This window comes from Mauremys reevesii, linkage group 6, assembly GCF_016161935.1.
Source record: "Mauremys reevesii isolate NIE-2019 linkage group 6, ASM1616193v1, whole genome shotgun sequence".
Lineage (NCBI taxonomy): Eukaryota > Metazoa > Chordata > Testudines > Geoemydidae > Mauremys > Mauremys reevesii.
In genome coordinates, this window is record NC_052628.1 from 97,834,854 (window position 1) to 97,851,805 (window position 16,952).

The 16,952-nt window shown below is 38.7% G+C and overlaps 1 protein-coding gene across 1 annotated transcript in view; it reads right to left on the minus strand.

The window, feature by feature from the left end:
- The window catches only part of RASEF (RAS and EF-hand domain containing), a 49,321-nt gene that overhangs the window by 5,222 nt on the left and 27,147 nt on the right, over positions 1 to 16,952 (minus strand). Inside the window, exons 6-15 of the mRNA XM_039544729.1 lie at positions 16,257 to 16,372; positions 14,385 to 14,453; positions 12,099 to 12,183; positions 9,662 to 9,753; positions 7,050 to 7,281; positions 5,893 to 6,030; positions 5,639 to 5,786; positions 3,777 to 3,858; positions 2,505 to 2,619; positions 445 to 564 (exon numbers count right to left, since the gene is read on the minus strand). Of these exons, the coding sequence (XP_039400663.1) occupies positions 445 to 564; positions 2,505 to 2,619; positions 3,777 to 3,858; positions 5,639 to 5,786; positions 5,893 to 6,030; positions 7,050 to 7,281; positions 9,662 to 9,753; positions 12,099 to 12,183; positions 14,385 to 14,453; positions 16,257 to 16,372 (1,197 nt within the window). The remainder of the gene's footprint in view (positions 1 to 444; positions 565 to 2,504; positions 2,620 to 3,776; positions 3,859 to 5,638; positions 5,787 to 5,892; positions 6,031 to 7,049; positions 7,282 to 9,661; positions 9,754 to 12,098; positions 12,184 to 14,384; positions 14,454 to 16,256; positions 16,373 to 16,952) is intronic.

Below are 16,952 nucleotides of genomic sequence, written 5' to 3' on the forward strand. Positions count from 1 at the left end.
AATTTCATACTTAAGGTAACCAGATGTCCTGATTTTGTAGGGTCGGTCCCGATATTCAGGGCTTTGTCTTATGTAGGCACCTATTGCTCCCCACCCACTCCCGTCCTGATTTTTCACACTTGCTATCTGGTCATCCTATTCAGACTCATGAATTTCTTGACTACTTTTCTGAGAATGTCAAGAATGTGCCAATTTGTGATGACGACTCTGGACTGAGATAGCTAACTCATTCATAGAGACTAGCAAATAACCATATTAGATCCATCATTATTTGGTGACATTTTTCAACCTGATCAAGTATGCATTACCCATCCAAGGACAAATTCCTTCTTGGTGATAAGGTAAAAGACTCTTTGCCTCACAATTATTTTTGTTAATTATCCAGACCTCATCTTAAAGTTTTTAAGAGGAGTTAAATTTGAAACAATTAGATATAGGTCTTACCATGGCCAATTTTTCTCCATAGTTGATTGATACACATTTTTGTCCTTGTTCTGAAACTGTTTGGCGAAGATCTGCCTTGTTACCAACCATCATGATTGGAATATTCTCGTGAGTTGCATCCTGTAATAAATATATTGTTTATTTACCTTTGGAAAATTCTGAATACAAAAAAGGTCAAATATATCAGCAGGTTATTGGAGCACACATCATATTAATTACTTCACCACCAAAACATCTAAAACCAATGCAATATTAATGCAAGAAAAGATAGTTAAAATATGTTGAACACCAGTCATGTTAAACACTTTGCAGATAAAACAATGTATATCTTAAAATGGCTATCTTAATAGTGAACCTACCAGGAGTGAATGCATTTCCAACAATAATTGTATTTGCTAGATAACTCTTCTGGAAATGAACACTCTGCCCATTATGGATCAACATGGACACATTAGAATTGGAAAAGGTATAGATAAGGACAACAAAAATTATTAGGAACATAGAACAGCTTCCATCTGAGGCGAGATTAAAAAGACAGGGACTGTTCAGTTTAGAAAAGATAAGACCAAGTGGGGGATATGATAGCGGTCTGTAAAATTATGAATGGTGTGGAAAAAATAAATAAGGAAGTGTTATTTACCCCTTTGCATAACATCAGAGCTAGGGGTCACCTGATAAAATTAATTAGCAGTGGATTTAAAACCAACATAGAAAGAAATAATTTCTTCACAGAGCGCAGTGTCTACCTGTGGAACTCATTGCTATGGGATGTTGTGAAGGCCAAAAGTTTAACTGGGTTCAAAAAATAGATAAGTACATAGCAGATAGGTCCATCAATGGCTATTAGCCAAGATGGTCAGGAAAGTAACCCCATGCTCCAAGTGTCCCTAAATCTCCAACTTCCAGAAGCTGGGACTGCACAACGGGCTGGATCACAAGAAATTGCCCTGTTCTGTTCATTGCCTCTGAAGCATCAGGTACTGGCAATTGTCAGAAGACAGGATGCTGGGCTAGATAGGCAATTGGTCTGACACATTATGTCCATTCTTATGTTATTTTATATGACACAATTACCCCTAGAAACAGGGGCTAATTCAATTTCCAAGGTAAAAAAAAAGCATTCTTTCTAAGGCTTTGGCTACACTTGCACTTCAAAGCGCTGCCGCGGAAGTGCTTTGAAGCGCTAAGTGTAGTCAAAGCGCCAGCACTGGAAGAGAGCTCTCCCAGCGCTGTCCGCACTCCACCTCCCTGTGGGGAATAACGTACAGCGCTGGGAGCTGCGATCCCAGCGCTGGGGCTTTGACCACACTGGCGCTTTGCAGCGCCGCAATTTGCAGCGCTGAAGAGGGTGTGTTTTCACACCCTGCTGCAGCGCTGCAAATTTGCAAGTGTAGCCAAGGCCTAAGTGGCAAATGAAATTTTATTCTAATCACCTTCCTTTCTATTAAACACCTTTGGGCAAAGGAGGGAAGCCCTTTTTATTAATGCAAATTAGTATTCAGGTAACACAAAAGGGTAATAATAAGATAAAGCTACAGGGGAAAACACTGCTGTGGATTATAGGAAATATGGTGGTTGTACAGGAAGAAACACTGTACTGTGGCAGAGACCACAAGGAAAATTGAGCTTGTTCCCATAAAGTATTTGAAATGGGTGAGTATTGCATTTTCAGATCAAAGGGAAGAGAGATATTCAGACAAGATTGGGGGAACAATATGAAATGGTTTATTACATGGTATTTTGTGATACCAAACACCACATTTCATCAACTTTAATGAGAGCCCAGAAGCTTGTGTCAGGATTTAGTTTAATTTATTGTATCCTGACAGCAGTGCATTTAACTTGCATTACTAGTGGAAACTGCATGTTGGCCAATTCTGCAACACAACCACCTTAATGTAGATTTAAAAACAAATAAAACAAGTATCCCTAAAAGGACTCCATGGTTCTGACCCATACCAGAGTGCTCCCAATGGAAATGCCCATTTCCTAATAAAAAAAATATTCAAATGACTACATAGTAAGTGTACTTTGCAAATTTCACACAGTTAAGTTCTTACCGCAATCATATCCACCCATTCTCGTACATTAAGAAAACTCTTTTCACATGTCACATCATACAACAGTAACACGCCATCTGCTCTTCTGAAATACGACTTGGCAATACTTCGAAATCTTTTAGAAAAAAATGATGTTTGAAACATTTTAAACACAGATTTAATATTACCATCATTAATAATGAATCATTATTGTATTAGCTTAGTCTGTTAAATACATTTGTCTCCCCAAAAGCCTTCTTAAGAAAAATCTGACAAACTTGCATGTATTACTGAATTCATATAAAAGGTTTCTCCAAATTATTTATCCACTTCTATAAACACTCCATTAAAACCTGCAGTATCCTATACCGCAGTCAGACACCACTTTGCAGTAAACAGCAATGTACATGAAGGACACCTTCTTCACACTGGCGTTTTGATGATATGGTAGCATGTTTATGTTCCTGTCTGAGAAGCAAAGTTCATAAACACAGTGGGCCAAATTCATTTCTAGTATAACATCTCTGAAGTCAATAAAATGGGTGTGAAATATGAAACCAATGGATTTACAACAGGGATGAGTCCCTCAATTATAGAGGGCTTTCTTTTCTGTAAACGTACTGTGGCCTGTTCCAAAACTAAGATGACTGACAAGGCATTACATTGCACATTTGAGATCTTCACATAATGAAGAAGAATGAGTGGGCCAAATATATCTTTTAACTTCCTGTTCCACATAATACACCGACTTCACTCAATGCAAAAGTAGATAGCATGCTCAATACAAATTCTACTGACGTGAATGGAAAGATTATAACTGACTTCAATGGAATTAGATCAAGCACCTTAATATACATACAACTGTGTCAGCTAAAATGTATTGGCTCTTTGCTGTCCAGGATCTCATGGGATTTTATTGGGTTTATAAAACTACACAGATAGTTTACAGATCCATTTATGAGAATTCAGCAACTTGTGCAAGTTTATCATGCTTCTCTTAAAATACCACAGAAGAGACAATTGGCTACGCTCAATGGGAATCAAGGTCAAGGATCCAAATAGGAATTTAGGTCATTGAACACCGTGTAAGACTGAGCCCTTACAAAGGTAAAGGTCTGTAATAGCAAAAGTAAGGAAGGGACTGAAAAGTAAAAATAGGAGAAATAATGTGGACAAGAAACTGGTACTATTTTTCTTACAACTAGGAAAAAAGTCAGATGCTAATACAAATTCTTCACTAAGAAACAAGTCAATTCACATCTACATCCTAGTAATCTGTTGAGCATTACTAACCTCTCCTGTCCTGCTGTGTCCCATAGCTGGAGCACTGTAGGTTCTCCATCAACAACAAGCCTTTTCATTTGAAAATCAACTCCTTAAAAAGAAATATAAAGTGTACAAAACTAGTCAGTGGACGTAATATTGGCTTTGATTTAAGAACTACATTAATACTATTACCAACATCATTACAAATGAATAACCGTGTGATATAGTTCAAGTAATAGGCTGTAACAGCCATTTCAAATTACAAGTCATTTAGTACATTGTGAGAAAGAGCTCTAGAGTTAAAACACTCCAAAAAAATGCAGTAATCCCCCCACTGTATTATGGTGCATAATCAATTGGTTTTAGGGGGAAAAAATTAAAACATCCTCTCATGCATTTACTCAGGAGTACTGATGCAAATTTCACATCATAAACAAAAAGCTCCATCTATGTTACATTATAAAAGCCTTTTACAGAGGATAGAAAATATTTTGTATAGCAGATCTTATTCTAAACAAGGAGCAAACAAACAAAAAACCCTCAAATCACAACAAATAAACACACAAGTGATTTGATGGGCAGACAAAAAAATTAAGCTTTGAACTTAATATAACTACAGTAGTTCATGGATGTGATAATATAGATTGGAATGTTGAGACCTCCAAGCTTTTAAAATCCCTCCAATTGCATTTGAATTAGAGCTAGTCCAGGCTTTAAGAACACTTTTAAGAAGAACGGATGAAGAGAAAATTATATGAAAAAGGACAGAGATAAGGGTTGGGATCCTTAAGTGTCCCCCTTCCGCCTGCCCACTTGCAAGCCCATTTAGGATTCTGGGAGGGTTTGATATATGTAAAGACCTAGATAATAAGAGGTACCGGTAGAGAGAAAGCAGGTCTGAGTATAAGTATTGTTTGGAGAACGTAAGTTACTGCAGAGTGGGTGTGGCAAGGCTCCATTCTGACCTGACCAATTGGAGATGAGCTGGGAGAAGTGGACTAGCGTATACGCTGCCTCCCCCAATACCAAGGATGACATCAGAAGGAGAACATTTGCCTGCTGAACCCTCCTAGCATGAGGATTAAAAGGACTAATTAGAGGAAAAGGGTCAGTTGGAGGAGAATCTGGCTGAGGCTCCTCTGGTGACCTAAATGAGGATGTACTCCAGATGAAGGACTCCTGGCTTAAGGAGAGAGTTAATAACTTCTGAATTATCCAGAAGGCTGGGGATCCTACTTTAAGGAGAGACAGAGTAACTTCTTGAAGTACACCCTGCTCCAGGAGGAGAGCTGGGGGTTCCTGTCTTGAGCAGAGAGACCTGTAATTGCCTAAATTACAACCCCACTCTAAGGTGGGAAGCTGGAGACTCCTGACTTGAGGGACAGGAAGTGACAATTTAAAGTTCAACCCCAGTTCCACAAAGGAGGCTGGGAGACCACCTGAAGAGGAGCAAGAGACTCTTATATGGATCCAGAGTGGGCATAAACTGGGGAAATTAACAAAGTGAGTTACACTTTGTAGAAAGTCTTAATAAGTCAGACCCCAGGAAGAGGGTACTTGGTTTTGAACCAACCTAATTTGCTGAAAGAATCCCAGGGGCCCTGAGTGCAGTGCAACTGCAGGGCCATGAGGGGCCACAAGGGGTGTGCGTAGGGGTGGCAATCATAGCAGGAAAAAGATGATAATGGAAAATTGAAAGAGGATTTTTTTTTAAAGTAGGTTCAAGGATCCTGATACTGCAGCCCCTCCACACAGGTTTTAATGGGTGTCTTTGTGCAGAGGATGTTTATAAAACATGGAGCATGTTCCTGAAGATAAACATAACCATTTAGTTTCCCCAACCTAATACACATTTAGGCACCCATATGCTTTAGATCTCAAATCCTTACCCAGAGTTGCGCTGGTGTTTCCTCGAAATTCATTCTTGCAAAGTCTCATAAGGAAACTGGATTTCCCTACTGCTGCATCTCCAGCAAGAACGATCTTGTAAGCCTTCTCTGAATTAGGGTATTTCGGGTTACAGTCTATTGTGTCTGTCTAAACGCAAAAAGAGCCCACCAAATCCATATTAAAAATGAAAAAAAAAATTGCAGTATAGTTAAGTATGTCAAACTAAAATATAAAATTGCTCTGGACTGGTTACCTGTGGAGAGAGGGCAGGGAGACACCTCCTTGTTGAAGCACTAGAGCTGCTTCGACTGACTGGTTGGGAGGATTTCCAGTCTTCTGCTATACTGCTGTTGTCAGGGCTATAAGCCTCTTCATCCCTGATCTCCGGAACCTGCAAGTACCAGCAAATTTTGCTATTTTTGTAATATCTCAAATCAGAAATAGAATAGTGCTTTGCAGTGTTATGTATCTTGGATTTTTTCCCCCCCAAAACAAACATCTTTCTCTAATCTAGTGTTCTCAAAAACAATCAGTGCCAAATGCCCAGTACTCATAAACAACCCTATAACATCAATCTGGTTTCAGATGTAATAGGAATAAAAGATTTCAGCAAGGAAATTTTCAGATTCAAAAGGATTACAATAAACAAACAGTGAGAAAATTTACTTCAAAAGTTATGAAAGAAATACTTTAATTAAGAAGCTGGTGGCTCAAACTCATTGAACAAAGTCACCGCAGTTGACATTAATTGGTACCCTTAATAGCATTCTCCACACAAAGGTCAGGGACTGAAGAGTCAGGGAGACTGAGCTACTTAGCAGCCAGGAGCCAGTATGATTCTACACCCAGCTCTGTCACTGCCTCACAGTAAGTCACTACATCTATCTCCATTTCAGTTTCCTCTTCAGTCAAATGAAGACAACAATGCTTTCCTACGTTGTAAAGTTTTTTGAGATCTCTGCATGTAAAATGTTGTAAGTGTCAATAAATACTATTATTATTATTATTCTCTTTTCACATCACTGCCAAGGCACATTGGCAGGCTGTGGGTGATGTACTACCTCTATTGTATCTCTGCTGTTGATAAGAGGAGGACTTTAATCTTCAGGGCTAACAATTTATCAATTTTCACAAATATTAAATTCACTTTTACAAACTTATGAAAAGTTATAGCTTCATTAATGAATCTATAAAACCAGTGAAAATGGGACTGTTTTTAAACCACAGAGTGTTCCCTTAAACATCCACAAAAGTATCCTATTAATTCTGTTTTAATGCTTATAACCCAGGTAACGACAATTTAGGTTCCCTGATTTACGTGAAAAAGATAGATTTCACCTTACAAACAGGGAGTTAATTTTGCCTCCAAACAAAGGTGTCTCTTAGCAATGCAATAAGACTGGAGCTTACATCTGTATCAGAAGCATCACCACCAGAACTGTCCTGCATACAGTGTGGCCTTTGAAAATTTCTTTGATGTCTCCATTCCACTTCTGAATCATATTCGTTTGAGTCTCTCAAGGTAGACAAACCACTGTCAAAGCAGCTTTCAGACAAGCTATCAGCATCACAGTTTATCCTTTGCAGAGGGTCACAAAGGGCTAAACACTCATCTTCATCCACATAGGAAGAACGAGATGATCTGGTGACAAAAGTGGGGGAAAATAAACTTTTTACAGGATCTGATTCCCCAACAAAATAAGTCATTTCAGGTACACATTTTATTGCCCTTTATGAAAGAAGGATCTCTATTTTTTTTAAATCTCCAGTAAATAAATTCCTTAATTTAGATCCTTAGCAGTGAGCACCCAAACAGTTCATCTAACATGCCATGGTGAGGATGTTGTATTTATTCACAGTCTGGCATTCTTATTCTTAATCCAAAAGGAAATGGTTGTTAAAAAAAATAGAACATTGTACCATGAACATATTAAAAACAGGGCAGTAGAGATATTAGTCCATCCCAGGACCTGGAAAATGGTCTCAATATACTGAACCTGAATATAAATGGACGTATCCAGGTTTTATTCATAATTTATTGTCCTGCAAATATCTGTGACTATGAAAAAGGAGCAGCAGAAATCACAAGTGCAGCAACAGTTGAAGAAGCAGCGCAGAAATGTGTTCAGTTCCAGTTTTAGATACCCCATACATAATCTTTGGCATAACAGCCAGAAACAACTGGTTTCTCGTAATGGGCTTGACTCTCCCCTCCTTTCCAAGACAATGTTCCCCTTTGATTCTCTTTTCTTTTCCAAGGCTATTTTTGTTTTGCTTTGGGTGCCACGACATACAATAGGATACTCAAATGGCAGTCGTGTCTTTCCTTTTTAAGTTAATTTGTACAAAAAGGGGAAAGGAAAAGAGAGGAATGGAGGGAGACAAAGAGGACAGCCTTCAAAAAAGGTATTATGGTCTCCAGCCCCTATCTGCAGCAAGCTGGGACAGGAGCAAATAAAAGTAAAGTGGGGTGGGAAATGCCTGAAAGTAGTGGAGTTAACTTTGCTCTATCTTATAGGAGTGGAGATGCAGGACATCACAGTTGCAGCTAATATAGCCAATGGAAGCATTGTTCCTTGTAGAGTTTTGTTGCCAAGTGATCTGAACACTAGTGTGCAGCATGGAGGTGCAGCCTTCTGTGGGGCTGTAGTTTCTATTCATTGGGATTCATAGCGTTGCCTACTCCCATATAATTTCTATCAACTACTGGTCAGCAAGGGCAATTACAGGGAGAATCCAAACCAGTACCCTTCTGATGTTTCTTGTCTGATACAAAGTGTTGAAAATGGACAGGCATTTTGGGAGCAGAACTTAATCGCTCTCTAAATACTGCTAAGCCATACCTGCCAGGAATGAGTTTTACCCTTGGCACATGTACTTCTGGAGAAGTCAATTTTTTCACTTCAGGTTGGAATACACTAGATTACACAGAATAGCAGGTTATTTTTTTTTAAATGCTCTCAGAGAAGGATATCCTTCAGGCCTGCTAAATAGACGACTTCTTTCCTTCCTTCCTTCCCCTCAAAACATTACTCCTTTTAATGTGCAACTTAGTAAGGGACATCTGTATATTTTGAAAGGAGAGGATCTAACAAGAGGGAATCTATTTTATCTGCATTCAGCAGAAAGATAGTTTGTTGCAATCAGAATTTTATAGCCTGCAAACAAGTCTCCAACGCGGAGACAGCAGATTCAATAATAGTATTCAATTAATGATATATTTGGCTATCATTAGTGTAAAGTGAAAGCTAATTTAATGTTTACAAAAGATTGTCAACCCACTTCCAAAATATATATGTTAACCATATAAAGGCCCTAATATAGATCTATATGCAGTTTGAAGTAATACCAAAAGAAAAAAATGAGACAAAAATCTGTCATTTAAGAGAATGTGTCAAGCCAGTAAAATGGTATAACCTACTGCACTTACAGCCTGATCCAAAGCCCAGTGAGATCAATGGGAGTCTTTCCTTTGACTTCAGTGGGTTTTGAATCTAGAACTTATATCCAATAAAACAAAGAGGACAATTAGTTGCTTTGACCATTTAATAGTTAGTTCAAGAATTTTTGAAGCTGAAAAATTAATTAAATGGTCTTATGCTGTCTATATAGTCTATTCTGCAAAATGTTGAGGAAAAACACTGAGCACACTCATTTACCTGGGATTTCATTGAGAGATGAGGATGTTTAACCCCTTGAAGAATCAGGCCCTCATACACTGATAGAAGTTAATTTATTACACAGGGGACACCAGCTATATAGATCTTGAAAAACCAGAGCTTTCTCTTTTAAGTACTGAAGGGACCATTTAAGAATGGTCCACATTAGAACCTTGTCTTGTAAGGCTTGGTCCTGCTGAGAGGACACAAATTGAATTCTGCTTGAATTTCTGAGTTGGAATTGAGAAAAGATAGAACAGGCTGCTTAACTCTGTCATTTTCTACTAAGTATTTGGCTGTCTTAAGACATGTATAATGGTCCATCGTTATGCTATAATTTAAGTAAAAATGTACCAGGCCTACCTGTCATATCGTGGATTTTGAGGAGACTGACCACCATTACATTTGGGGCTGCTTCTAGTAATTGTATTTCCCGGGGAGATGTTTGTTAGACGCTGTAATAGACATGTGTAGAAAGGTCTATAAGAATCTTACTGTACAAGTGGGACTACAACCATCAAAGCTAACGCTGCTGTATGTTATGATGTAAATCCAACTTTTTCTTTTCCTTATCCTTTACAGGACTGGATGTCAACATGTATATATGTCTAACATGTAACATTCAAATATGTAATGTTAGGATGACATTATGGACCCCAACTTCTGGAGTTAAATCAACCACCAAGCAGCAATGGGATTTCTGAGAGTGAAGTGGCTGGTCTGTATAACAGTGTCATTTGAGTAAGAGACCTCATTCCATGAACTATAATACAGTCTTTTAGAAATGCAGTATTTTGGGGAATGACCTAAGATTTGTTTCTCATTTTGGAATAACCACCAGTTAGAATTATGTAGGTGGTCAAGATGGAGAGAGCGAAATCTCCAATGTGATTCAAATACACTCAGGTCATAGACATTCAGGCTGCTGGAAGACATCATACCAAAATTTAAAGTCTCAATATCTATTTTACTAAAATGTGCTCACCTTTCCAGCCAGGGTGCAGCTGTGATGGGGCTAGAAGCAGTGGGCTGGAGGGAGAGAATGGAGTTCCCGGGTTGGAGCAGCTGAGACTGTTCCACATACCCCCTCTCTTTTCCTCTCTCACCCTTTCCCATTTGCTTTCAACATGCAAGGGTTGCTTTTCTCTTCCTTGTGCTGCAGGGTGTATGGGGGAGCGGGGTCACATGGTACATTTGAGCCTGGCCCACCCACCACTGCTCTCACTGGGTGGTGGGAATGATGCTGATCCCATTTGGTGGGAGAGAAGGGAGGAGGGTTAATACAGTTTGCTACCTAGGCAGGGTAGCTATTGTGGGCTTCCTGTTTCAGCCTCACCCTTCCCAACCCATCTAGTTGCTGGATCTCTAGTAATGCCAGGAGCTTGGCTGACAACCAGTTTTAGGGTCTGGAAGGGATTTTTCCTATATGGAAAAACTGGCAAACTGCTGGGTGTTTTTTTTCACCCAGCATCAGAATGTTTGATTGAGGGGAGGGGAAGGGTTACATTACAACTGTTGCAATACTGGATGGTACCAGCGCAGTTGGTGGGTTAGGAGTCCAGAAGAGGTCCCTGTAGCTCAGTGGCCTGCTTAGGCATATCTCCTCAGTGCACAGTGAGGGAGTTGCCTCTATATCTCAGCATGTACCTCCTCTCATCTTATCTCGCCTACCTTCAATGTGGAGGAGGGCAGCTCTTTGGGACTCTAGTTTCCAATCAAGGTCTCTTGGCAGGCCTGAGGGTATAGAGAGGGCCTGGCCTTCACAATCATCCTCACGTTTATAGTCCATTTGGACTATTGGGGCCAGTTGACATTCCCATGAGAAAAAATCCTGCAGGGTACTCCAGGGGAGCTACTCCAGCTAGGTAAGAGTTTTAAATGAATAAAATTGTGGCCACTACATTTAACCGTACTATGTCTTGCTGTTTCTATGTCCTTATCAAACCAGACTTCTCTCAGAGTTTGTTTACACTTTGAGCTGGAGGTGCAATTCCCAGCTCGAGGAGACATGCCCACAGTAGCTTGATCAGAGCTGGCATGTTAAAAATAGAGTCGCTGCAGTGGCACAAGCGGCGTGAGAGGCTAGCCACCTCAAGCACATCCCTACCTTCTTGGACAGGTACATACTTGAGGCAGCTAACTCTTCACACTGCCACAGCTACATTCTATTTTTAGCACACTGGTTCAATCAGAGCTCACATGGTTATGTCTCCTTAAGCTGGAATTCACACCCTCCAGCTCGAAGTGTAGACATACCTTCCTTCAAATTACAGCGAACAGGGAGAATTCACAGCACAGGAAGTATGAGTGACCTCTTAGAGGTGGGGCAGTGGAACCCATTGAAAGTGAACCCAGTTACAGTGAAACTCTCATGTGTCAGTTAAATATAATGAAAGTCCTGAACTCTGTCAATGTATTTAAATGGCAGATTGCAATTCAGATTACAGTGAATCTCTGCTGAGACTTAAGTTGTTTTGTGCAAAAGTGTGTTTTCAGTATTTGAGGGTTCCAATGTAAATATATTCATTTCAGGATGAAGGAAAGGATGTTTTCATCTCTTGATATGCATGTGTATAACCCCAATATTTAATAGGAATTACATACACACATAGAGACAATAGACAACTTCAGAATGTAGTAACACTGCACCAAAATTTGCTCTCTGTTACATGAGTGTAAACCCAGAATGCCTCTACTGAAGTCAGTGGAGCTTTCTCAGCTTACCCTGGTGTAAGAGACAGCAGAATATGGCCAATTATATAAAACATATTTGCATAATTTATAATTTTATATTACATACCAGTGATCTGTTGCATTTGCTTAAACTGTTTTCTAGTGCACTCCTTAAACCATCATTGCTGTCATGTAGTTTTCTGTTAGCTGATCTATAAGATGAAACAGGTAACAAAATTAAAGTTTTTTTGCAAAACTTCCTAATAGGTTAAGTAAAAAAAGGATTATTAGATTTTTACGTTACAGGTTACACATTGTCAAATCCAGCAGCTGTGATGGAATTAGAAAGGTTCTTTTTTTCCTTAAATGAACTCTAATGAGAAGGGTGGGCCCAGAGCCGTTATTGTACTCAAAGTGTAACTTTGTGAGGATTTTCCGATGAACTGTCAATTGCGGATGTTTACTCTCAAGTAAAGTGTGAACTACGACTGGGCTCACTATAACTGTAGACAGAGGATCCTTAGTCAGCTGGCCAGAAGACAAGGAGTTATTACCACTTTAAGGGCGCTCTCTGTAACTTGTAGCAGAAGTGGAGGAAGAGGGGAAAGAGCAGGAGGTCGCTGGACCAGGTCAAGAGGGGCACTGCCCTTCCAGCTGATCTGCAATGGGGGGCGGGGAAGGACTTAACACCCTGACTCACAATGTGTCAACAAACCAATTAAGGAACAACAAGGAGAGTCATACTTCTACAAATGTGTGGAAAGAATGGAATTTGCCCAATTAAAGCAGTACAGATTTGTTTAGTGTAGGTGCCTCTCTTTCTTTAGAGGGAAAGGAGTTAGGGGTACACTGGGGAGTGGATATATTTTTTGTCCAATATTAAGGAAGGAATTGGTAAATATCTGAGAACTGAGAGGGGGTAGAAGGAGGCAGCCAAGCTAACTGCTGGCACCTCCATGTGATGGATGTCCACTGTAGGTACTCATTATGAAAGAGATACAGTTATCAGATCAAATGAACTGGAAGGGATTTAGAAGGAAGCATCCCTTTATTTGTGGTAGTAAAGTTGAGCACGTGTGTTTCCAGAATCAGGGCCTAAGGTTGCAAAGTCAAGACCATTAAATAGGGGCATACCTGAAAGTTAGAAAGTTACATATCAAGAATGTTATCTTGAATTGAAAAGGAAGATCATAAATGCTATACTTTTCAAAAAATTGAGTAACTGAAAATATTTGGTGGGAGGAAGAGTGGACATAATCTATGTAATCCTTAAAAGAATTCTGCAAGGTCAATAAGTAGAATATGGGAGATGAGTGACTTCAGCCGAGTTATTTGGATCTCAAAGCCAGAAACTGCTTGTGAATGGTAATGATTTGGGATGAACAGGGGAAAGTGCCTGAGTGCCACTGGGATAACTTTAAGGAGATATTTGGTTCAATTACTTGGAAGAAAACTCATGAGTATGATGAGGAAACTTGCTGAGGATGTAAAACTATTTAGATTGGGTGATCCTTGAAGGCAGCAGTGTGTGTGCGTGCGTCATACAGCACTAGACACATTGTTGATGCTTTAAAGATCATGATAAAAGAGGGAATTACTGGAGAGGCAAAGTCAATAAAAAAGGAGCCAAGTGATTTAGAATAACATGGATACACAAGGATCTTATTCAGCTTATTTATAAATAAATGAAAGGCAATTAGGCCAAGAACAAAAATCCCACAAAGTATTCAAGACTCAGCAGTCTCACACACTACCAAATATTGAATTGAAGAAGCTGGCAGTTGTGGTGGATAAATCTTTAATATTTTTGGCTCCCTTAAGTCAATAGGGAGCTCCGGTTATAAAATCAGTGGCATGATATGGTCCAGTATCCCTCTGCTCAACAGCATTAGAGAAAAAAATGCAGACAGACAGAACTGTAGCATACATAAATAGAGACATCAGGGATAGGCTGTCAGAAATCATTCTAGTACTATATAAAAAGGTAATAATGTGTGCAGTTATTTTGTGGTAAAATAAGAATGAAGTAGTCAACCAGTATCAGTCCAAACATACCTGAGCCATTACAACTTAATTTTTGAAGAGCAGAGACAGATTATACTTTCATCTTTTGTGAAAGGACAAGATTATATAGGGGATCACAGGGAGAGATACTAAATTCAGATAGTATTTTTACATTGTGTTCCCAAGTTGCTGCATGTGACACTAAAACTATTCTTAAATAGTCCAGGTAGTAAAGTGAAGTCTACTACAACAGAAACAGTTTAAATTGCAGCTAAAAAAACATTTTCCCTTGATAATATTTTCTTCTTCAATTCCATCAAGATATCCCTACAACTAGAGAAACGTGTTTAGCTGTGCACACTTCAGAATAAAGTTTGTAAAGAAAGAACAGGGAATTATTAAAACGTACTGAAGTATTTCAATTTGTCTTTCCAGGCTCTCTCTGTCTTCAGTGTATTCTCGGACCATTTCCAGGTCTCTGCAAAATATAAAGTTATACTTCTCTACATACACTGCTCCATTGTCTAGAGTGTTAACTCTTGCAGAAAACAAAATTCAACTGTAACAGATTTTGAAGGAGTTAGTTAGAAATCTAAGAAAAATATTTTTAGAGGGCTGCAAATGTATACGGGGGGGAGGGGAGAAATTGGTTTGAATGTTTAAGTTACACCAGGTTTTGATTGTTTTATTTGCTTATATTAAAAATAAATTTGTTTTTAAAATATTTTAGCAATTTGATAACAGACCAGGAGTTCTCAAACATTCATCGTGTCTTAAGAGATTGTTTTGCAAATGCTTCCCATCCAATTCACAATCACATGGACCACCTCCTCTCCCAATGGTGGTCAACTTTGACAACTGTGATAATTACTGATGTGAAAAAAACAAAAAACAGTATTACTGACGTTTTTAATGTTTCGTTAGCTTGTTCTAAATGTAATTCAGCAGGTGGAAACAAAAAGCCAGCACCTTGTGAACAGTCAGGGTTCCACCCACAAGGAAATTCCAAGAGGTACAGAAGTTTCAAAACTGGCCAGCATGCATGGAAATAGACAATCGGGGACTTGGGTGGTTTTTGCCAGCCCCCTCCTGATCTCTCTGACAACCCAGGGATTTCATTAATAATGGAAACACTGCGTTTGGAACAGAAGTTCATTTATCTCACTTTATTAAAAGTGGACAAATTTAGTCATGATACCAAACTATTCATTTAAGCAATAGCCAACAGCTATTATTTTATAATTTTGTAACTCTAGCTTCCCCAAAGATTAAAAATTGTCTATATCCCTGGTGTGTGTACAAAATACTTTGAATTCAACATATATTTTATAGGCGGATTTAGCAAAAGAAATTAATGCTAATTTAACTCCGATGTACTCTAAAGGTTAAAGGACCAATCCTACAATTGACAGCATGTGGGTACATTCATGCTCCCAGGAAGAGCCCCACTGCCTTCAATGAGACTTTGACCACACAAGAGTGTGCCACAGCACAGCCATTTGAATGATTGGGGCTTAAATTACTACTGCTCCATTTTAAACATGTTGTGGCAGGTGAGCGACAGAAGGGAGTCCCTATTCTCCCACCAGCAGCCAGCCATAATTTAGCTGCAGGTGTTTAGGAATAAAGGAAGTGGTGCTGATGGCCCAATAGGTAAATCTCTGAGTGATGTGCTAATGGGTTTATGGATCTTCCTTTTCTGTACTAAGCGGATCCTGACTAAACCTACTGGATAGGTGTAGCAAGACATCATCACCCACTAGCCACTGTGCCTTTCAAAGGCATAACGCCTATAGCACCGTCACTGGGGCAATATGACTCCTTCCATCTCCAATGTTGCTCAGCCTCATGAGAGGCATAATTTAGCCCTAACTTTTATTTCTTGTGAAAGGTCTCAAAATAGCCAGAGTAGCTTTTGTTTTCACAGGTTCACCCTTGATTTGGAAGACTTCCATGGCCTTATTTACCATGACAGACAAGGGTATTTCACTGAAATGGAGTTATAAAGAAAGGGCCCAACCCTGTAGTTCTTACTCACTAGTGAAGTCAGTGAACCTACTTGCATGAATAAGGGATTCCAGATCAGGCCCAAAATTTGCTCTATCAGAGCCATTATAGCCTACTAAGTAAACAGTAGATATGTGGCAATATCTCAGTTTTAACCTATGTACTAGCCAATTATGATCTATTAAAATAATTGTTACTGACTAGATATATAATATATACACAAAACAACTTATTTTCCCCCCAAATAAAAATTTTATAATGTGAAGTAACTTACCTTTCTGAGCTCAAACTTTGATCTGCATAATCACTTTTCAAAGTATCTAATTCACTCTGAAGAAAAGCTATACTTGTCTGTGCTTCTAAAAGATCTTTTTTAAGTTTCTGATTTTCCTAAAGAAAAACAAAAAATGAAGTTTATGCAACAGAGCTGCCTTCACAAAATAATGAAGTGCTGTAATACTAAAATATAAAAGATCAAAATCAAATAAAAAACAGTAACAATATAAAAATCTCGATAGAATTAAGAATATAACTGTTAAAAGTGCCAGTTATGAAAAGCTAATTTACAAAAGGTAAACCTTTAAGACTGACACTCAAAATCTCTGAAGTAGGCAAAAGCACTTAAATACACACTTTATTAACTAACCCAATGGGACTACTCACATGCTTAAAGTTAAGCACATTCCATAGTTCTAACACTCAAAAACTCAATTTAATTTCAGATTTTGCAGTTTCTCATACACAAAAATGACACCATCCTATTTCAAATGATTAATAAATGGTATGTATAGAATTCATATCTACTTAAACAGAATTATTTTTTCTTTATCCAAGAATAAGCAATCACCCCACCTTAAATATCTTTACCAAAAAAAAAAAAAAAAAAAAGACAGTCTCTTAGCCTCATAATTCTAATACCAGTTCTGAAGTGGGAAAACAAATCGGTATTGAAGAAAGTACAAAGTGCAGA